The 24,957-nt window shown below is 27.1% G+C and overlaps 1 protein-coding gene across 3 annotated transcripts; it reads right to left on the minus strand.

Moving 5' to 3' along the window:
* Window positions 1-14: 14 nt before the first annotated feature.
* Window positions 15-24,297, minus strand: LOC100207889 (creatine kinase M-type-like). 3 transcript variants are annotated; one of them, XM_065801477.1, is made up of 11 exons: window positions 24,134-24,297; window positions 23,953-24,025; window positions 22,939-23,037; window positions 3,552-3,759; window positions 3,004-3,251; window positions 2,587-2,781; window positions 1,181-1,439; window positions 949-1,105; window positions 656-716; window positions 462-520; window positions 16-338 (listed from the first exon to the last, which is right to left on the minus strand). In XM_065801477.1, the coding sequence occupies exons 5-11, from the start codon at window positions 3,242-3,244 to the stop codon at window positions 222-224; spliced, it is 1,089 nt and encodes a 362-aa protein (XP_065657549.1). In that variant the 5' UTR covers window positions 3,245-3,251; window positions 3,552-3,759; window positions 22,939-23,037; window positions 23,953-24,025; window positions 24,134-24,297; the 3' UTR covers window positions 16-221. The 3 variants fall into 3 exon arrangements, with proteins under 3 accessions (XP_065657547.1, XP_065657549.1, XP_065657548.1); XM_065801476.1 differs by lacking the exon at window positions 24,134-24,297 and having other exon boundaries at window positions 23,953-24,078; XM_065801475.1 differs by lacking the exons at window positions 22,939-23,037; window positions 23,953-24,025; window positions 24,134-24,297 and having other exon boundaries at window positions 15-338; window positions 3,552-3,897.
* Window positions 24,298-24,957: the final 660 nt, after the last annotated feature.

Raw genomic sequence — 24,957 nt, forward strand, 5'->3', positions numbered from 1 at the left:
ATATTACTTATTTACAACTATATAAAATTTTACCTAAAATTTTCATTTACTCTGAATAAAAAAAATATGGCTCTAAGGCACATGATTTGATTTGTCATGAGCACTTTAGACCACCTTTCAAGTATATATACTATATATATTATATAAAAATATAAAATAATTCATTAGCTTTTTATAAGTATATATAAAAAGCTAATGAATTATTCTTTCAATTCTCTTAGTTATTGAAGAATACTTCTATAACTAAGTAAATCTGAAAATGAACCGTCGTTCTCTAAGTTTGTTTCGATTTCACATAGTTTGTGAACGGCGTCAGCAACTTGATTAAGAAGTTCTTCCTATCAAAGTAAATTTCTCAAAATTAATTTGTGCTGAATAGTGTTTATAATTAAATATTTTGTTAATCTACAAATATTTATTATTAAAAAATATTTCGTTACTCCTACAATTTATTATATTACCTCTGTAAAACCAAGCCGATCTTTGTTGTATACATCTACCCATCCTTTTTTTAATGCATCTAAGCAATAAAAGTAAAAAAGATATTTAAAAGATGTTAAAATAGTATATAATAATATATAATAAATAATAATAAGATATAAAAATTGCTGATAAAATCCAAAAAAGATTTTTTTTTTCCGAAAGAAATTATTACCTCGGTCTTTCGCTCGAATATGTATTCGCAAATTTCGTGCTATATCCCGAAATCTATCGTGCTAATTAAATTAAAATAGTATATTACTATATGTATGTAGTATAATATTAAATGTGTTGAAAATTAAATAATATATTAAATGCTTCATCTAATATTTAATATTTTATTTTAAGTTTATATTTAAAATATAAACTTGTTTAAGTACAAAAAAAAAAGAGTTTTTGCATTAATAATATAGCTTGTAGGTATTTTATTGTTATTATTATTATATTTATTATAGTTATTTTGAATACCCTAATAGTTCTTGGAAGTTTTACAGACGCTACTGCAATCAAAGTAGTCCCAATAGCACTTGGGCATGACAACAAATAACCATATTCTGGATGAAAAGCAAAAGTAATATTGACCTCTAATAACTTTTCTTCAAGTTCGCGTATGGCAGATTGAAATCTAAAAAATAGTTTTAAATCATTTAAATTAAGTTTATGTTTTTAATGTGCCCTTGAATGTATTCATAATTCTTACTTTTTATAAGATTCCTTAATATTTGGATCTTCACTGCGATACATTATACGCAAATGATCTTCAAAGTTTACCCACGCCATAAGGGTTAGTTCAGAATTATAGAAAACACCTCTCCCGAAAGGCCAATCATGGAACTCTCCACGCGACGACAATGTGCGACCGAAAGCTGTGTTTGAAGCTGTTTGTAATATATCTGGCAACGAAGATTTAATTTCGGTTGTCATTTCAGCTAAGTGGATGTAAGTACCTTTATAATCTCCTAAAATTATTATTTAGTTCCAAATTTAAAATTTACGAGTATTTCGTATAAGAATTCTAGAGTAATTTTTTTTAATTAAATTATGTTAAAAATATTTTTACATATATTAGTTTAACTAATATTATGAAATTTTGTTATTTTTATTATATTTTAAAAATTTTACAAAGCAATATTGAAATAAAATTATAATACAAATATGAAAAACGAAAATCCTGATTTATAAATTGACTATTGATGGCTTATAGACTTATAGTTATACCAGTCGATCCCACTAAACTGCGCCTATGGCTATGGAAGTAGAGTAAAATCTTTTTTGTTTGTGATAGAGTACTTGTATTATTTCTATAATTATTAATTGTCATTTGCAATAAAACTGAAAATAATAGAAAAAATACTAACAGTTCTACTCGTCATAGGCCTGGACGCCAAAGGCTTTGGCTTGATAAAATTCTTGAAATAAAACTTTTTCTTTTTGATTAAAGATAAATGTTTATTGTTTATAATTTGTCAACTTACAATTGAAAGAAAAAAATATCAAAAAACAGACTATGGGGTGAAATGATAATCACCCTTAAATTTTACTCAATAATTGGTTAAAATTTAAACGTTCTGAAATCGGTTGATAAACGATCTGAAATCGGTTGATAATGAAATTCTTTATAATTTGTTTAAACAAATGTAAATAGAAAATAATTTTTAAAACCCGACACAATTAAAAGCGAAACCTAAAAATTACTTTTGGAAGATCTTTTTTTTTATATACAGATAAAAATTGTTTGTTAAGATTTTCCTAGAACTAACTCATGCAACACGCTCTTATCTATAACAACAAGGTGAGGTTTCACTTATTGGTTTTTTACGGCAATGGGAATTGGATAAGGAATGGAAAAATAATATTGTGAGCATGCGTAGTTGTGCTTTGGAAAAGTTAAAATTTAAACCAGAATGGAGAAAACTCACCTTTAGCAGAACGTATGATTATTATACATAAATACATAGAACGTATTTATGTTTAATAACAACAATATTTTTAGTACATACACACTTTTAATACTACTACATACTTACTTTTTTTACATACATACTTCTTTTACATACATACTTTTTAATACTATAACTAGCATTTTATATAATATTTCATTCAAACCTGTTAATGCTAATAATGCTGTTTTCAATTGAAGTTCTATATGGTTTCTTTCCGCTCGACTGCACGACGGTGAAAATCTAAACCCACTTAAGCACCGGGAAATTAAAAAGTATGACGATTTGACGAGTTTTGAGTCAAATGGACGTTCATACAGGTGTTGAATTGGACGTTCTATCGAAACTTGACTCGGGCTTTCTATTTAACAAAAATTTTAAAATAAAACTGATTTATTTTTTAAAATTTAAAAAGTTGAACAACTTTAACAATATTCCATTTAATAATCAGTAAACAACTTTATTAGTTCATAATAAGATTTAGTAATAATTCATTATGTACCTAATGCTGCTGTCATTAAAAAAATGCTGCTACATATGTCATTAAAAAAAACGAGTAATTGATTATATTTAAAAAAAAAACCTTGATCTAAAACAGTTGCCATGTCGCGTTTCCGCTTGAACCCTTCGTGTCGCTCAGCGATAACCGGGTCAAACACCGGTGCAAAAACCTCATAGCAATATTCATCACCAGCAACAATTCCGCAACCACCTTTATTTGGATTATCTAAAGCCGCTTGTAGTACTTTATCAATTGTAAAACCCAAAGGAGTTCTTCGGTTGTACAAATCACTGTAAATTTTCTTTGTTAAATAACGAGCCATAAACGATCTATAAACATAAAAAAAATTTCTTTATTAAAACTTATTATCATAAAGGTTAAACCTACCTGATGAACACTCAAGCTTCGCTACCTGATGAACACTCAAGCATCGCTACCTGATGAACACTCAAGCATCGCTACCTGATGAACACTCAAGCATCGCTACCTGATGAACACTCAAGCATCGCTACCTGAAGAACACTCAAGCATCGCTACCTGATAAACACTCAAGCATCGCTACGACGTTTAATTAATTTATGTCAAATATATTTTAAGCCAAATCAAATTAAAATAAACATATTAATTACCTATTGTCTCGAAGATTCGGAAAATTTTCATTTGCGTTGTATGTAAGATCATTTGAAAACGTTTCCAAACTACGTGACAATAAAACATTTTCTTCCGTTTGGGTTTCAATTTCCTTTGCATTTGGTTCCACTTTGGACCTTATTTTTATATTAGATTTTGAAGAAGAGAAGAACCGACTGGCACAATAGCCAAATAACAAGCCAGAACCTAATCCAGCACTAATCATTAATTTTAAATTTATATCCATTCTATTTTTATAGAGTACTCATTACCAAATTTAATAGCGAATTCATTAATGAACTTTGAAATAAATTTTTTTATCTGTTACAAAAATATGTTCACGATAATTTGACGTCACAAAATTAAGTCAAATTTTGAAAGGAGACAAGACAACAGTTACTTTACGGAAAAACACTTTTCCTTAAATAAAAAAATTAAATTTTAAATATTTTAAAGTATATATAAATCTATGAAAATACTAAAAATGTATATGAAAAAGAATTTTATTTATATAAAATATTTACATATAAATACATGTTATATATATATATATATATATATATATATATATATATATATATATATATATATATATATATATATATATATATATATATATATATATATAATATATATATAATATATATAATATATATATATATATATATAAAATACTTTTATATATGTATAAAAACTGAAGTTGTTGAAGTCGTATTTGCGTTCTTCAATGTCTCAGGAAAGACTTGGGTTGGCGGTGATCGCGATCAGGCATTTTGAGAAACTAAGATTCGAAGAGTTATGATGATTTTGTTTCTAGAAACGCTAGGAGAATTACACTTTTCAAATGAATATTTTATTTTATGCATTGAATGAAACTGATTTTTATATCTGTGTTGTTATATTAAATGTTGTTATATAAAATGTTGTTATATAAAAGAAAAAATTAATTGAGGGGGCCTCATTTGATATTTTAGCACACACGGCCCCTGATATCTATGAGACGGCCCTGTATATATTAAAATAGGCAGCGCATAAACTATTTTTGTAAATATATTTTGAATTAACTACATATTTATATATATACATCACTAATTATTGTAATGTATTGTAATTATATATAAAAATTGTCACTAATTAATGATACATCTTCATTAAGTTATTTTAACGTCGTTAGGTAATAGAAAAAAATGTTATAAAAAATACATACATCAATAAGTTTTAAAAAAAAGACATTAAAAGGCGTAAAAACAATAATTGAATCGGCGAATGTTAAAAGTCTAACGATGTAAACATTCGGAAATTAAAGAAAAACTGCAATTTCCCCCATAGTAAATTTTTGTTAATGGTTTAATAATTTTTTTTCTGAAGAGGATAATGTTTTTTACCTTCAACAAAAAAATTATTAACACATTAACAAAAACTTGTTATGAGGGGAAATGCAGTTTTTTTTAGTTTCCCAAAAGTTTACATTTTGGATTTCCGCCCTTTTAACATTCGCCGATTCAATTGTAAATACAATAGTGGCGTAAAAACTAATATTGTAAAAACAATAGTGACGCCAGTTAATTATTGACAAATTGGTCCCAAAGTTAAAGTTGTTTAACATTATTGCCATCTCAATTAAGAACAAATTCCTCAATACCTAGCTCATGTTAACTTCTTGCTCTTCTAATCTCCAGGGATTTCCTAATTTTTTTATCGGGTTTTCTGAAATGACGGTCAGGGTATTTTTTTGTGTGTCTTTTTGTAATTTTTTTTAATAATTATTTTTGTATTATTTTTTAAATTGCCTTTTACTATAAATACAATTTTATAAACATAAATAAACAATAAAATAAATTGCTGGAGCAAGAAAAAGCGCCCAAACAATACATCTAAAAGTTGACAGACTCACATCTAAAACTTAACAGGCTCACATTGCTACTTAAATTTCAATGAACTAAGTGAAGACGAACTTAAAATAGCTGTAAAATCAGTTAAAATTAAGTCTCCGGGGATCGATGACATCTCATGCGAAGTAGTGTTAGATGTTTTTGAGTAGATACGTAATCCAATTTACCAAATACTTAATTCATCAATTACAACAGGTATTGTACCTGATTAACTAAAAATCTCAAAAATTGTACCAATTTATAAATCAAGAGAAACCAATTCTTTAAACAATTATAGGCCCATCTAAATCCTTTTGTTATTTTCAAAACCTCTCGAACGAATAATCTACAAGAAATTAAATGAATATTAAAAAACTAACAAAATTATCAATAAATGTCAATACGGTTTTAAAAAGCAACACCAAACAGAACATGCGATCCTTGACCTCTCAAATAGAAATCATTTTTTTAAAAAAATCACATTAGGGATCTTTATTGATTTGTCGAAGGTGTTTGACACCGTCAACTATGAGATTTTACTGACAAAAATGAAAAACTATGGCATAAAAAATCAAGCTTTAAAATGGTTTAAAAACTACCTTAATAACAAACAACAGTGTTTCATTATAGATAAAAAAAGTTACTTAAATTTGATAAAAAACAAAAGTTCCATTTTTGCTCTCCTTTTGTTTCTTATTTATATATATATAATATATATATTTATATATATATTATATATATTATATATATTTATATATACGATCTTCCAAATGCCTCTAATATCTTTAAAAATATATGCCGACATATATGTTTGCCGACGCTACAAATTTATTTTATTCATTAAAGACAATCGAAGACCTCTTCAAAAAAACAAATGTTGAATTAAAAATTATATAGATGCATAATTTTTTATAGATGCATAATTTTTTAATATCAATTTAAATGTATTTATGCTCAGTCGTAGTAGCAGCACTCCTTTGCGTTAGAAGGCTTCAAGATATTTTATGCAAAAAAATTTATGTAAAAAAAACAAAAAACATTTTTTTGCGTATTTGTGCAAAAACAATTTTTTGCGAAACCTTTTTTAATATAAATAACAATAATGAAAAAACTAGGATACACAACAATCTAAAAAAATATATATATAATATTGAGATTTACCTTGCGCTCAAAGCCAAATAATTTAGGAACAATTTGAGGTATTTTTCGGGGTATTTTGCCGTTTGAGCACAAGGTAAATGTCAGTATTTTTAGAATTTTCTTTTTTAATTGTATTTTTTTATATTTGCTTTAAATTTGGCTTCTTGTATATTCGCGTTTTGAAAATTTTATTTTTTTGAACAACCCTAATACATATATTTATGTATAGGGTAGATTAGGGTAATATGAGCACGAAAATTGGAATATTTTCAAAAATAATTAAGCTGGGACCAAAATTTTTGCGAATAAACGATTTTTTGGGATCCCTACTTATGATCCGCTTAAGTATTTAGGCACCCGAAATTTTTTTTAAAAACACAGAGGTTTTAAAAAAGTGGCAAAAGTGCTCATATTATCCAGACCACTTTGTACCGAGACCACTTTGTAATATGAGCACTTTGTACCGAGACCACTTTGTAATATGAGCACTTTAAATTAGCTCAAAAAAATAATATTAATTAAGTAAAAAAATACCAACCTGACAAATAGAACTAGTTTTTAGAATATAATGTTATGTTATTAACAAAACTCTTCATTAAAAGATCAAACTTTAAGCCAGCTTTTGTTGAATATTTGCTATGTTTTCCGCAAAAAAAAAAAAATTAGTTCGTTATTTTTTCAATTTTATTAACTCAAACCTTTAAACGAAAAAAATTCAAGTTTTTTGAATTTAAATTACAGAAAAATATTTAGTAATGTTAAAATATTAAATTTTTTTTACCATATTTTGTTTTTATTCAGTAAGCAATTAAAACCACTGCCATTTTTGGACTTTAATCTAGGTAATTTCAATGAAAAATACTGGGTCATTTGAGCATGCTCATATTACACAAAAATGGCATCTTTAAATAAAGTCAAAACTAAATGTTTCTACATATTATTTTTCAAACAAAAATTTTTAGCTAACATATTTTTCTTTATGAAAAAATTAGTTTCATTAATTTAGCACCAAAATATTGCGCCACAGATTTATTCATGCATGATGATTATTATTTTAACAACGCAAAAGTTTAACAGCGTTTTAATTATATATATATATATATATATATATATATATATATATATATATATATATATATATATATATATATATATATATATATATATATATATATATATATATATATATATATATAAATCAAACCTCATACTAATTACAATCCTAAAATTATATATATATCTTTAAAATATACTATTGAAGCTGAAAACAAATATAAGATGCTTAACTTTTTTGGATATAACTGTTATTAATAATACACAAGGTAAATATGAGTTCAAGGTTTACAGGAAAGATGCTACAACCAATATTCAAATCAAACCTCATTCTAATCACAATCCTAAAATTTTAAAAGCTATATTCAACGGATACATACGTACTCAATATGCAGCGAAAACCATTTAAAAGATGAGATAAATATTTTAATTCAAGTGTTTACTGAATGAAAAAATGCTTAAAGATATTTCTTATTAGGTTCAAAAAAAAAACGTTTTGCAAATAAAAATGAAATTCTATCAAACTCTAATAACCTTCCAACAATCTCTTTACCATGGATACCAATAACATCTCCTGGACTTAGAAGAATATTCAGAAAAGCTAGTTACAGAACTTTTTTTAAATCAAATGCTAACCTAAAAACGCTATTAACATCTAAAAATAAATCAAAATTACCACGCAACAGCCTTCCTGGAACCTATTTATTTAAGTGCAAATGCTCCAAAGTGTATGTCGGTGAATCAAAACTTCAAATACGAACAAGGGTTCAACAATACCAAAATTTTTTGACTGAAGGCAAGTTAAACCAGTCTACATTAGCTTTGCATAAAGTAAATTGCAATGAGGATATTGAATGGGATAAAGCAGCAACACTTAAGGTTGAGGATAAAAAATTTCAAAGAAATGTCCGTGAAGCATTTGAGGTACGATATATACGATTTATGCGTTTCTGATGGCGATAAAGAAGATTTAACTATTGAAATTTTAACAAAACGTCTAAAAATATACTATTAAGCACCTGATATTGATCACCTGGCGGCGTGAGCGTGAACTTGAGCATTTTTTTCGGACTAAATATCTTTAAATAAGGCTTAGAAGAAAACAATAAATGTTTTATTTTTGGAGATTTTAATATGAATTACTTTACATATAATAAGGACAATAAAGTTAAAAACTTCTACGACTCAGTTTTTAAGGCTGGAGCAGTTCCTTTGATTAATCGACCTAAAAGGGTAACAAAAAACTCAACATCTCTAATTGACAATATCATAACAACTGATATCTTTCAACCAATATATTTCGATAAAAGATCTTACAATCGAGGTCATTTACAAATAGTTAAAAACTAATCTTAAGTAAATACCATGAAATAGTATTAATAGTACAAATAACAATGATAATAATGACGATAAATTAACAATTATAAGAATAATAAGAAAATTATATAATAATAAAACAATTTTAATAATAAAACAACAATTGAATGTTATGTATAGACAGAAAAGTTACAAACAATTATGTACTGACAAAACGTAACAATGATTTAATAAATATAATAATCTTAATATCAATACTTCTATGCTTTATATAAAAACTTTTACAAATAATTTACAAATAAAACTTTTACAAATAATATATACTTTCTCAAAACTTTTTAAATGTGACTATGCCGTTTTTTTCCCGTATACTCTTCATATGTATTTATATATTTGCATTTTTGTAAGTTCTGACGATAAGATCAGACTTTTTTATTATGTATAACGTTAGTGGTTTGATTTGTATTTTCAGTTTATATCACGATTTTTGTAATTTTTTAGTCTTGTTTATGTATTGATGTAAAAAACTTGTCAAAGCTTTGTTTGTATGTTTTCGTAAACAACAAAAAAAAAAAAGTAAAAATTTATATTATATATATATATATATATATATATATATATATATATATATATATATATATATATATATATATATATATATATATATATATATATATATATATATATATATATATATACATATAGGTGTGTGTGTATATGTATATATATACAACTTCGATTGAACTTCCGCTTTTAAAGTGACAAGACGTATATTTGAGTACGCTTTTATCAACGAAATTATTACAAGTAAAAAAGGTTTAATAAAGTTAAAACAAATAATAATGGTAAACAAGATAAAATAATTGGAGCGTTAAACAAGACAATTGATGAGCTAACAAATTGCAATTCACTTTTTTTAGAAAGAACTAAAGCTTTAGAAAATGTTAAGTCTCCAAGCGCACCAACCTCGACATCTTGGGCAAACTTTGTTAGTGGCAGAGCACCATTAAAAAAAGTCAGTTGAGCAATTGCATATTATGAATGCTGTTGCTGCCGAAACAAAAGAAAGGGAGAAAAGGGAAAACAACGTAATAATTTTTGGCATAACAGCATCAAAAGTTTTGGATACTGCAAGTGCTAAAGAGGAAGATAAAAAATTAATCCTAGACATGTTTAGTTCAATCAACTCAAATATTGGACCTAAACAAATTATAAAGCTTAAATCTAAATCTGATAAAGAACCACCGTTTGTTGTCGTCCTTAATAATAAAAAAGAACGAAATTCTATTTTAAAAGCTGCGAAAATCGTAAAAAGTTCAAGCAATGTATTTATCAACCCTGACTTAACTGAAGCCGAAAGGTATAATGCCAAATTATTAAGAGATGAGTGCAAAAAACTAAATTTAGAAAATGCGCAACCTTTGGTTTATTATTATGGAATACGTAACGACAGAGTTGTTAAAATCGTCAAGTAGCAATTAATTTCAAATAACAGGAAATCAAATCTGAACTGTTACGAATCATTAACTTCTGTTGGCTTTAACTATATGTCAATTAATAATAAATTTTCGTCCAAAAATAACATGATTTATCAAATAAGCAAAAAAGTTAAAAATGAAAAAATAAGTCGAAAAAATATTGCTAACAAACAAATTAATTTCAATAACAATGACAGCTTTTCTTTACAAAAAAATTCAAATAAAAAATTTTCTTTTCATCTTTTTAACGCAAGAAGCCTTGCCAATAAACTTCATGAGTTTTATTTATATGCCGAGGCTACAAAACCGGCTGTAATCTGTGTGTATGAGACATTTTTCAATAATAAACTTTCTAACGCTATTTTATATCCTAAAGATTACTCAATTTATCGCAAAGACCGTATTAAAATTGGTGGAGGAGTTGCAATTGACTGTAGAAATGACATTAAAGTAGAAAAAGTTCAGATTAAGCAAACAGATACTGATATTGATCGAAATGCTCCAATTCATAAAAGAACCCACGTGCAATATGAATTTTCTTGATCTTATTTTTTTGAATAACAGTTCTCTTATAAGTAATATATCTGTTGAGTGTCCTTTATAAGTGATATATCTGTTGAGTGTCCTTTTAAGTGATATATCTGTTGAGTGTCCTTTTAAGTGATATATCTGTTGAGTGTCCTTTTAGCACTAGCGATCATAACACGGTCCAATTTTCTATAAATACGAACAATTTCAACCAGTGTGAAAATAAACCAGAATCTTTTTACGACTTTCCTTACGCTGATTTTAAGAGCCTTGAGTTATATTTATTAAAAATAAATTGGGATTTCGAATTTTCTTTTGCCTGTACAGTTGAGGATTACTAGAGCATTTTTCTAAGGTTTTTTGGTACTGGTATTAATGAATTTGTACCTATTAAGAAAAAGTATTATAACAAAACGGCTTAAGCCGCAAAGGGTTATTATGGAAAAAATGGACAAATAATAAAAGCATTTATAACAAATCAGTTTACAAACAGTACACCAGGAATTGCAAACATATCTTATCTAATTACCAATTGAAAATTAAATTAAACCTAGTAGAGGGAAATAACAATAGCAAGTTTTATAAGTATGTTAACAATAACAAGGTTGCTTCCAGTAATATAGAAAATGCTAACGTGTTTAATAATCACTTTGGAAGTGTTTTTACGGACGATAATTGCTATTCTCCTAATATTGTCAATTATGTTAATGATCCAATAAGTATTGATACAGTTCATTTATTCGTGGAGTCAGTGTATAAAACCCGAGTGGAAATTATTCCTAGTACCTCGTCTGACGGTTCTGACGGTTTACCAAATGCAATTCTAAAAAAGATAGCTCATGTTTTATTTTTTCCTCTTTCATATATTTTTGAGGCTAGTTTTACATCAAACGCTTTACCTAATCAATGGCGCAAAGCTTTCGTCTCCCCAATTTTTAAAAACGGAGCTACAACGGATCCTAACAACTATAGACCCATCTCTTTAACTTGTACTTGTTGTCGAATCATGGAAAAAATTATCAATTCACATATTGTTGAGTATCTAAATAAGTATAACATAACATCTCCTAGTCAGCACGGTTTCCTCTATAAACGTTCTACTTGTACGAATCTTTTAGAATCTACTAACGATTAGAGTATCGCACTTTACAATCATCTGATTACAGATGTTGTATATATTGACTTCCGAAAGGCGTTTGATTCCGTATCTCATTCAAAATGTTCATTTCATCAAAACTTTCATTATACAATATTCGTGGTAACCTTTTAAACTGGATCTCTGCATTTCTCACAGACAGATCTCAACAGGTAAAGATTGGTAGTGCTTTATCAGATCCGATTCGAATTGTTAGTGGTGTACCTCAGAGTAGTGCGCTAGGACCAACTTTGTTCTTATTATTTATAAATGACTTATCATCTGTAGTCTCGAATGTACAATAAAACTTTTTGCTGATGATTTAAAGTTATACAGTCCGTATCGCGATATGAATCATAGCCACGATTTAACTGTTGCTGTTGATAGAATAATTATTTGCTCGGATACTTGGTAATTGCCAATTGCCAGCAAGAAATATTTTGCACACAGATTAACACTTTCTCCATCGCATAGTATTAGTTTTAATTACAAGTTAAGTGGTTGTATCCTAGATTGGTCATCTAACCCAAAAGATCTTGGAGTAACTATGGGCTCCCGCCAAAACTACAAAAAACATATTGCCAGAGTCATTCGTGTAGCAAATACTAGAGCATACCTAATCTTAAAATGCTTAAAAACTCGCAATTTTATTATATTAGTACGTGCATTTACCACTAATATAAGACCAGTTGCTGAGTATTTCTCTCCAGTTTGGTCGCCACACCAAACTAATAAAATCTATTGAAAATAGTCAAAAACGATTCACAAAAAAAATTGCTTATCTTAGTTGCTTAAGCTATTCTAGCCGTTTACAGCTGCTTGGTTTAGAAGCACATTTTTATTGCATCAAATTATTAGAAAGCAAACTTTAATGGTTAAACTTAAATAGTAAAATATATTTATGAAGAGGAAGCAGAACTGCTTCACGATACCGCGATGTGTTTAGTGAGTAGGCTTTTTAATATAGTTGTATGTATTTGTTCTTTATGAGCCGCTGGCGCAGTGCTGGTTCATCGTAAGTCACTATATATATATGAATGTTTATGTTCAGTCATCTGTAAGTTCCTGTTTGTTTATTAATTCCTGTTTGGTTATTATTTTTATTTACTTGGATGATTACTATTTTTTAAGTTTTATTGAAAACGCAATTGCTGTTGAACGTTTTTTTTTATAAAATCGATTGTACAAACATTTTAAAAAGAATTACATTTAAAGAATAAAAAATTAATCTATATTATTATTTATATAATTATTTACTTTAATTTTTAATAAAACTTACTTAACTTAATATAATTTAAAAATAAAATTAAAAATTTCCTTTTGCAGTCATTAAAAGTTAACTATCTCTTAGTTTAAAAGCACTTTGCTAATATTAAATCATTTGATTACAAAAGATTATTTATGAATTTAATTGTTTTAGCGTGTCAAAAAGTTTCGGACATACATGGAAATACACATGTTCTCAAAACATCTAAAAAGCCAAAGTGCAACTAAATATAATTTGCGTGGTCAGAAATGGAATGCGATTGCACCCGCTTCCAGACCAAGCCTGATATATATATAAGTTAAAAATAATTTAATTTATTATTGCTCTGTTATTTAAGAACATTGAGAACTCTATTTATAGAATACACTTACATAATTTATAAATATGTATGTGTGTGTATATATATATAGTCCAAAATATACTATAAAGCATAGTAGTCCAAAAGTTTCTTCCATAAGCTGTTTTAAAGAGAATGCTAATAAACCAGACCAGAAAAAGTTTAAAAACTTGAATAAAGTTTTTTTTTAAATGATAGATGGCTTGCTCAAACCAAGCCTTCAGTCAATGTAGCGGCAATTCCTTGTAGCAGCAGGCTATAAGATAGTCAATGTAGCAGCAGGCTATTAGATCGTCAATGTAGTAACACTCTGTGCATGTTGTACTGTAAAAAACCAACACTTCTCACATGTTTTACCTATTTGTCAGTCAATGTAACAACATTCCTCGCATGTTTAAAAAAAAAAAATCGTAATATATATATATATATATATATATATACATATATATATATATATATATATATATATATATATATATATATATATATATATATATATATATATATATATATATATTATATATATATATATATATATATATATATATGTATATATATATATATATATACATATTTATATATATATATATATATATGTATATATATATATATATATATATATATATATATTATATATATATATATATATATATATATATATGTATATGTATATATATATTATATATATATATATATATATATATATATATATATATATATATATATATATATATACACACAAAATAATACCATTTACCAATTATTGCGAAAAAGAAAAAAAATTTTTTTAACTATTTTAGAACATCGAAGAAGAGAAACAGTTTCAAATGCCAATTCATCTTGTGAAAAATGGTATATTTATATAGTAACTTTATTTATTGAATATACCTAATGTTGCTCAATATTAAATTGTGGTAAAAACATAAGTTATTATGTATTTCATATTAGTGATTATTTTTATTGTTTTGTATTTATATTTGTATTTGTTTTTTTAGACCTTAAAAATAAATTTCACAGTGCAGTTGAAACAATTCGAGCTGAAAATAAAACACAAGTAAGACAAGGTAATAAAATAATTGAATTTGTAATTGAATTGTATTTATGTAAGTATGTTTTGTCATGTTTTATTTGATGAACAGTTTTTTTCTTTTTTTTATCAATTAAAATTTAAACTTACTTTTAATTTCTGCTTTTTAATTTCAGCTAAAATTATTTGGCTTTAAATAAATTACTTGAATTGGAACCAATTAAATAATTTTGGTTTCTTAACTTATAAGACATATGTGTAACCCTAATAATAGAACTTTTTGGCAAAAAGAAAACATTTTATTAATTTATAAAAAAAGCTTTATTATTATTTTTTTTTAAGAAAGTATTGCTTTTATCTTAGTTACTTCATTTCTTTTTTATGAGAAACCCTTTTGTTGCTTGTTGTTGTTTTGTTGGTCTGTTGGATTAAATCTTTGGTCTGTTGAATTAAATCATGTTTATTCTTGTCTTGATAAGAAGCCAACACTCTCTGATTACTTGGAGAGGGCATTTCAGCTTGAAAAAGATCTCACTTCTGCTACAGCATGGGGCTCTCAATGGTCTGTTAAAACCTTAAAGTTTGATGATTATTGTTTTTCTATTTGTTAGTTTTTTAATTGTTACTAACAATTAAAAAACTAACAAAAGTTAATTCTTAAAAAAAAATCTGTCAACTTAACTTGAGGTTAAAGGGATCCCAAACCTCTGAGACATGATGCATTCATATTAAATAGAATGATAAAAAAAAAATTTGGGGGCTGAATTTTTTTGGTTAAAACAAAAGCAATCTACGGACTTAATAATTTATTCAAGCGCATTTTATTCCTAAGAGTACATGGCGTCATTGACTTTTTTGCTTGTTTACATAATCGATCTATTAAATAAAGTAACAAAATCAAAGGCTTCATGTACTGAAACTTTTAGAAATAAAACTCGCTTGAATAATTTATCAAGTCTGTAGATTGCGGCATATATTATGCTGGCTTTTTGGCCTACAACAAAATGGCCAATTTTTATTTTAGATTCGACTAAAATAAAAAAGTTAGTTTTTCTTGGTATGCATGTATTCTTTTGTTTTAATCAAAACATTTATTTGAGTAAAAATCTTTATATCTTTTCAATCGATTTAACTTTTTAATCTTCAATTTTTCTAAATATTACTGTTTTTAATATCTCTTATTTATCTCTGTATGAAATACTATTGTCATATTTGGGCTGGTTTTTCTAATGATGCGTTGCATTTTTGGACTCTTTCACTATTAGAAAAGATCCAATAATGGACCTTACAAATGAAGAAGACTGGGTAGTATCAGACAAGACCTTTTTACATTGATTTCTTGCAATAATAATTAGGTGGTTTTTTTTTCCAGAATTTTTGTATTTTGAAAAACTGGAAAAAATGATTATGATTAAATATAAATAAGATAAGAAAATAAAATAAAAAATCGTTAATAGTATTAATAGATATTTATATTATAATAATTTATACTTATTAAACATGTCTATCACACTTGTTGAAGTTGTTGTTGTTGTTGAAATAAGAAGGTAAAAATCATAGAGTCGAATGAAAAATTGAAAAATCATGAAAAGAATTCCGTTCAGCTTTAGGGTAGTAGTAAGTAGTGTGATGATAGGGTGAGTCTGAAGTAGAAGTTCAAGATGAAAGATATGTAAAGATTATTGCACGGTTGGAACCACCTATAGGAGAACAAGGAAAAGAAACTGAATACGAGCTAAGGTCCGAGACAAATGACAGGGAGTGAAGGTAAGTGGTTAGGTAAGTGAGTGAAGGTAAGTCAAGGAGTCAAGGAGTGAAGGTAAGTGGTTTACAGCTGCTTGGTTTGGATTCTCTGGAGCTCAGACGTTTAAAACATGATTTAGTTATATGTTTCAAAATTATGCATAGATAAAAGATTTGCATAGATAAAAGTTTGTTTTTCGAAATTACCAATAATAAATATACCCGTGGTCATACTTATTGGATTCGCAAGCAACGATGTCAACTCGACATTCGCACATATTGTTTTTCTCAACGAGTTGTAAATATCTGGAATAATCTGACATCAGGAGCTGTAAATGCTGATAAAACTTTTAAAAATAAAATAAAATTGTTCAATTTCGATAAACATTGTGTCTATAAAATAAATGAATAAAATCTTGAATGTTTCTATTATAAACTATATTTGTTCCATATGTACTTTATTTTCTTTTTAGGGGCATATTGTCAGTGTCCATTTATTGGATCTGTATGTCCTTTAGAACATGTAATTTTTAAACTTGTTCTAATAAATCTTTATTTATTTATATATATACACATACATATATACATATAAACACACATATATATGTAAATACACACACACACACACACACACACACACACACACACACACACACACACACACACACACACACACACACACACACACACACACACATATATATATATACATAAATACAGGGTCTTCCCGAAGAGGTCTCTCACGGGGGTGTCGAAAAAAAAAAAAAGTCCTCAATATTTGAAATTTGCCAACTGTAGTTCAAAACTTGTCAACTCAAATGCTAAATGTGTCAACTTAAATGCTTGAATGACAGCTTTGAGAGAGAAGGGGGGAACCCCCTACACATATACGCAATACAATTCTGATATTATCCTGGTATAATATCAAAATTAGTGGGTATTGTGGTTTAACCACCTCCGACTAATTGCGATATAGCTTACTAAAGAGCATTATTACCCGCTTCGCTGATCAAGTTTAGGAAGAACGAAGAAAGTTAGAGCGAAAGTTAGAAGAAGTCGAGTTAGAAAGATAGGATAAAGAAAATAGACAGATAATTGCACTAGATATTTAAGAGTGCAACTTACGAGTGAGTTAACACCGCGCTAGAGGTTATCAGAATTAATATTATTATTATTATAAAGGGTGTTTTTTTTACAAGTATAGAACTTGAAGTTAACAACAGTTTTAACTGGCGGCCATTTTGTCAGCTGTCAAGTGATTTGTGTTTAGTTTGGTTTGGCATTTCAACATGAATAGACTGACGTCTGAACAACAATTCCGAATTGTGAAAATTTATTTTGAAAACAATAGTTCTGTTTGAAATACGTATTGAGCACTACGTCCATTTTACGGTCAACATAATCGTCCATCAGAGCAATTAATTCGATTAACTGTGGACCGTTTTCGCGCCACTTTTACTCTACATGATAATACGCAACCACAGAGACGTCATATAGTACGTACTGAAGAAGCCATTGCTGCTGTAGAGCGTAGCGTAGAGGAAGACCCAAATCAGTCTATCTGGCAACGTGCACAGGAATTAGAACTGTGTCCATCCACTTTGTGGAAGATTTTGCGTAAAGATCTTGGTTTGCGTGCTTACAAAATCCAACTGGTGCAAGAATTGAAGCCAAGCGATCACCTTGCAAGGCGTACATTTGGTGAATGGGGCCAAAACAAGATTGCCGTTAATCCCGATTTTCATAAGAAAATTTTGTTTAGCGATAAAGCTCACTTTTGGTTAAATGGCTACTTCAATAAACAGAACTGCCGTATTTGGAGCGAAAGCAATCCTCTAGTGCATGCTGAGACACCGTTACATTCAGAAAAATTGACTGTTTGGTGTCCTTTATGGGCTGGTGGAATCATTAGTCCGTACGTCTTTAAGAACGATGTTGGCCAGAACGTAACAGTAAATGGTGACCGCTATAGAGCGGTCACCATTTACTGTTACGTTCTGGTCAAAATAAATTTGCACAATTTGGAATTGTTGTTCATGTTTACTGACTTTTTCGTTCCTCGATTGAACAACTATAATGTGCAAGAGCAGTGGTTTCAACAAGACGGCGCAACATGTCACACAGCTCGTGGCACTTTCGATTTACTGAAGGAAACGTTTGGTAACCGCGTAATTTCAAGATCCGGGCCAGTGAAATGGCCTCCAAGATCATGCGACTTAACGCTGCTTGACTATTTTCTTTGGGGATATGTGAAGTTGCTGGTCTACGCTGATAAGCCCGAAACGATCGACCACTTGAAGGACAACATTCGCCGCGTTATTGCCGATACACGGCCACAAATATTGGAAAAAGTGATTGAAAATTGGCATATGACCGTAATCTAATCCTCCAGATTAGATTACGTTCGAATCAGCCGTGGCGGTCATATGTCAGAAATCATATTTAAATTATAATGCTAAAACATTATCTTTTGAATAGTCATTTACAAAATTACATGTCATTTTTAAAAAAAAAATCTTGTTTTATACAATCTCAAAGTTCTATACCTTTTAAAAAAACAGCCGCTACATTATAGAAGTTATGAGAATTTTTATTATCATTATTATTATACATATCAGAAAAAGTGAAAATAATTGTCTTTACTTTAGCGCCACTGAAGTTATAATTTTAATTGATACAAATTAATGTTTGTTTTGCTTGTGGTATGACGTTTTAAGCTAAGGAGGATTTTATATAAGATATATACAGTTTTGGTTGTGTTGTATACATTGTTTCAACTTTGAATTATATTTATTGAATCTATGTTGAGTTATATACATTGGGTCAACCTAACTCCATATTTATTGAATCAACTTTAAGTTATTTACATTGTATCAACGTTGGGTTTAGATCGTAAAAACAATTAAGTTTTTACGATAGTTTACATACGTTGGCCTAATGTTTATGTGCAAGTTGTTTTAAATTTCTCCTTTATAATATTGTTAAAAACAAGACATTAAATTAACTTTGGATTTGCATCGGCCGATGCACGTTTTTTCGCAGAAAAAACGGAAAAATTAGGCGTCTTTTTTAAATTTCTTTTTCGCTTTAAAAATATATTACCTAATATCAATGTAACTGTTAATATGTAAAATATGAAACTATTAATAAATAGTTATAATTTAGTTTTTGGCGACCATAGTCACCATCACTATAGTGATCACTTTGACCTATCAATAAAATTAAAATGAAAGGGTCAGGAATATGTTTTTATTTTCATTGTTTATTTCTTTGACATCAAGCACATCTAATACAATTTATATCAACATATTAATGATTATTAATTGACATAAGTAACATATTAATAATTCATAGTTAAATTTTTAAAGAAATACAAAAATTATAAACAAATATTAATGATTACGTAAGCGACTTGGTAGATAACTAAACAATATAATCAAAATAAAATAAACTGTAATCCCATAATCCATTTAAAAAAGTGTTGAGCAAATAAATATTGTGGATTTTTCATTTTGTTAATATTTTTTTTATTGTTAGTATTTGTTTGCAGCGACAAGCAATAATTTTCTTAACAGTTTCACTCTCGTCATTTAAGTTTTATTTAAATGACTTTATAGTATGTAAACACTGTTACTATCTTTCAAAAAATACAAATATAAATATAAGTTTTATTTAAATGACTTTATAGTATGTAAACACTGTTACTATCTTTCAAAAAATACAAATATAAATAAATATAAATGTAAAATCTATCTGTTGGTTTACTACGATACGTTGAATACACCCAGCAAACACAATCAACGTTGAAAACCGTTGAAATTTATGGTTGAACAATGGTTGATTTTTGGTTAAAATGGAAACACAAATCAACGTTAGATTAACGTTGATTTAGCGTTGATTCAACCAACTTATATACGAGTTTATAAACCTTAAAAATACAGCTTTTTGAGCCATGACTCTTTTAATCCGAAAAAACATTTTTTGTACAATATTGTGTTGTTGTGAGTAAGAAAAGAAACAATAATTCTTCATAAACTTATTATAGCTATCATAGTACAATATCTTATGCTAATGTACTGCACATCTTGTTCTCAATTGTCACAGCTTCACTTATTATTATTATTAGTATTATTAGTTAATTATATATTATAATACTAACTGTTGTTGTAGTATTACAAATAATCTGCCCTGTACCATTTTTTAACGCAGGTAACTAAATTATAGAAATTGAAAAGCAATTATCGAAAGCAAATAAACCAAAAAATTAATTTATACATTTTTAGAACATTTTTAGTTGTGGCCTTTTATAATTCTTTCTAAATTTTTTGTACAACTATAACTTACTTTAATGGTATTTCTGTTAAAAATCTTATGTAATTTATTAGAGGGAGGAAAATGTTTGTCTACTAGTTTTAGAAAAATTTTACCTATATTTGTTGAAACATTTTTGCTGTACGGGGGTTGGGGAAAGGGGGTTAAACCAAATTATGTTTCTATTTCTATTACGCTTTTTTGCAATTTTCTTTTCAAATTTTTGCTCGAAATTTATTTATGTAATATAAATTTAATTATGTAAATTGGAAAATCCCATTTAGAAATTACTGAGGACACTATCCGTATAATTAAGCACTGCAGAAAAAATTTACTCTATTTTGATAAGGAAACGTGGAAGAAAAAAACCACGCACGAATGCTTTGATGTAACAATGGGAAGTTACGACGGAGCAGAAATTTGCGAATTTGTAGGTTTATATATTTTAAATACCCTAGCTAAAATAATCCAAATTAATCAATTAGGTCTTTATCGCGACGACAGTTTAATAATAATGCATAAAAAATCAGGGCCACAACTCGATAAAATTAGAAAAAATATTATTAAAGTTTTTAAAAATATTGGCTTCCTAATTGAAATAAATATAAATTTAAAAATAGTGAATTTTCTTGATGTCACATTTAACCTCTCAGAAAGTTCCTATAAGCCCTACAAAAAACCTAATGACGAATTATTGTATATTAATGTAAATTCGAACCATCCCCCTCAAATTCTAAAACAAATTCCAATTTCAATTAACAATAGGCTAAACCAAAACTCTTCTAATGAAAATATTTTTAACTCCTCTAAACGCGTTTATGAAGATGCCCTTAAAAAAGTGGCTTTCAAAATTTCGAGCAAAAATTTGAAAAGAAAATTGCAAAAAAGCGTAATAGAAATAGAAACATAATTTGGTTTAACCCCCTTTCCCCAACCCCCGTACAGCAAAAATGTTTCAACAAGTATAGGTAAAATTTTTCTAAAACTAGTAGACAAACATTTTCCTCCCTCTAATAAATTACATAAGATTTTTAACAGAAATACCATTAAAGTAAGTTATAGTTGTACAAAAAATTTAGAAAGAATTATAAAAGGCCACAACTATGCGTTAATTAATAAAAATGAACATATAAAAGAAAAAAACACTGATTATTGTAATTGTAAACAAAAAATAGATTGCCCTCTAAATGGAAAATGCCTTTCGAAAAATGTAATTTACAAGTGCATTGTTTCCTCACAAAACAACCCTGATAAACAATATATTGGCTTAACCGAGGGGGAATGGAAAAAACGTTATGCCAACCACAAACAATCGTTTAAACACAAAAAATATTCAAAAGAGACTATGCTGTCAAAATATATTTGGGATTTAAAAGAAAAAAATAAAAATTTTAATTTACAATGGTCTATTCTAAAATCTGCCCCTGCCTACAATAACATTTCCAAAAAATGTATGCTATGTTTGCAAGAAAAATTTGAAATAATTACTCATTTAAATCAAGAAAATTTATTAAATAAAAAATCTGAATTAATTTCTAAATGTAGGCACGAAAATAAATACCTCTTAAAAAATTATAAAAACAAATGACCAAATTAAACTATCCCCATTCCAAAGAAAATTATTTCATAATTACTTTCTGTAACTTCCCGTTAACAAAAAAAATATAGTAATTAAAAATTTTTTTATAATAATTTATAACTTCCTGTAAAATATTTTTTTCTATAAATTGAATTTTTTGAGATTTAGTAACTCTTCCTGATGATCCAGCAATGGTGAAACTTCAAGTCGAAGATAAAAGTTAGATAAGTGTTTTTTACTAATTAATTATTGCTCTGTTCTTTAAGAACATTGAGCACTCTATTTGTAAAATACACTAACATAATTTACATATATATATATATACATATATATAAATACAGTTAAACACAAATAACTTGACCTCTTACAGTTAAAGATAAAAAAAGTTTGACTTAACTGGTGTTTAAGATACCAGGATGTATGTATGTATGTATGTATGTATGTATGTATGTATGTATGTATGTATGTATGTATGTATGTATGTATGTATGTATGTATGTATGTATGTATGTATGTATGTATGTATGTATGTATGTATGTATGTATATATATATATATATATATCGGTGGGAGCAGTGCAAAGAAATATAATATACATACCAATAACACCTTGTAAATATTTAAAATCAATTCTATTTTGCTTGTTTTGTTTTAGATCTGGTCAAGTAAAACTTTGTTTTTAATTTATTTGCCATTAACCTGTGAAATCAAAATAAATTTATTTGCCATTAACCTGTAAAATTAAAAGAAAAAACACACACAGTAAAAATACAATCAAATCACAAATAAATTAAACTAATGAAATACTCAAACCACAAATTAACAAAAAATAATGAAATCATGGCACAAAAAAAATGTAATAAACAAAATCGTAATTAAGATCTGAAAAACCAGACATGAATACAACTGAGAGGTTAGAGTTAGTAGACGATCTAGAATAGTCTATATAAATGTGATTTGATACTCAACGGATATATTGAACTATTAAAAAAAAGAAAAAAACTAGGGAAAAAACTTTTTATAAACAGCTTTTTCCTTAACTTTCTTCTTTTTTATATATTTTATGCTGTTTTAAAGTCTGTTTATAAGATATCTTAGCTCTAATTTGAGCATGCTGTTAGCAAATTTTAATAACTTTTTATTTTTTATAAATGCTAACTTTTTTATAAATATTAACTATTTATGAAATAAGAAATTTATTTAACAATTTGTCATCTATGCAACTTAATGATTTAAATTATACTATGTGTAAAAAAAATTATTAGCAACACGTTTTCATGAATGGTACAATATTGACATATCCAAGACAATTGTCTTAATACATTTTAAAAAAAATCTTTTTTTTCTTTAGAGATCTTCATTGACTGGCTCCTCTCTCTGGTTGAGCATTATATGCGCATGACAAAACAAAGTTAACATATTTAAAAATGACTTTATTGTATACTTTAGCTCCTATATTATCAAAGCCTACATTAACTAGTTTATTTTTTGCTTTTTTAACTAAGATTTAAATTTTTGTTTTGTTCTATTGTGCAAGCCATTTTTATTTTATTTTAATAATAGAGCAAAATATAAAAAAAAAACGAAAACGGTAAAACGAAAATATCAACCTACTTTGGATTTATGTTAATACCTGCAATTCAGTTTATTTATGTTCTCACTTTACCTGATGTTATTATACCAATCCCTAACAAAAAGAATACAATAAATACTTTACATAAGATTTGATAAAGATTAAATGGTCTTTATAAATATAGATATTTTATAATCATTTATATAGAATATGTTATAATACCTGTAGTTTTATCACATTTTAGTTTAAACTTATACCAACCAACTGTTGTGTTATTTTTAATTTTTTACTGGAAATTTCACATTTCGATTCGGACAATGGACAAAACCATTCTTTATTCAACTTGATGGATTTTCATTCACACAAACAACATTGTCTTTTGACTAAAAAAATTAAAATATACTGGTCCACACTATAGTTTCATAATTATAATAAGACTTTGATTGTAAATTTTACATATATATAAAAATATTTCTAAATGATTTAAATATTCATCTCTAATCCACCATTTTTATATAAAATATGCAAGGTAAAGTATTGTACACAATGTAAAAAGACTTTTAAATAACTTGTGTATAATGCTAATTCTTATGAATTTTTGTAAAATTATACATATTTTCATAGCATAAAATCTTTTAATGTTTTCATGTTTACTTTTAATATATTAATACTTTTGTTAAAAGTTTTTAAAAGACTCTCCCACGCACAAATCTATGAAAATATAAAATGTTATGTTAATACCGAATTATTATAACATTTGCGTCGGCAAACTTTAATTTAATTTCGACGTTTGTCTTAACAATTTAAATTTCGACATTATTTCAACGTTAATTCAACGTTTATTTTTAAATAAAAAGAAAAGTTGAATTAACGTTGAAATTTTCAACGTTTTTTTTTAACGTTGAACTAATTGAAATTTAGATCGTTATTTTTCAACCATATATCAACTATTTCGCAACGTTGAAATAACGTTATGTGCTTGCTGGGCAATTTAATGGGTTGAATTTTCCTAAACATTCTTACACAATTACAAAAAATTCATGTAA

Source organism: Hydra vulgaris, chromosome 07 (assembly GCF_038396675.1).
Source record: "Hydra vulgaris chromosome 07, alternate assembly HydraT2T_AEP".
NCBI classification, from domain to species: domain Eukaryota; kingdom Metazoa; phylum Cnidaria; class Hydrozoa; order Anthoathecata; family Hydridae; genus Hydra; species Hydra vulgaris.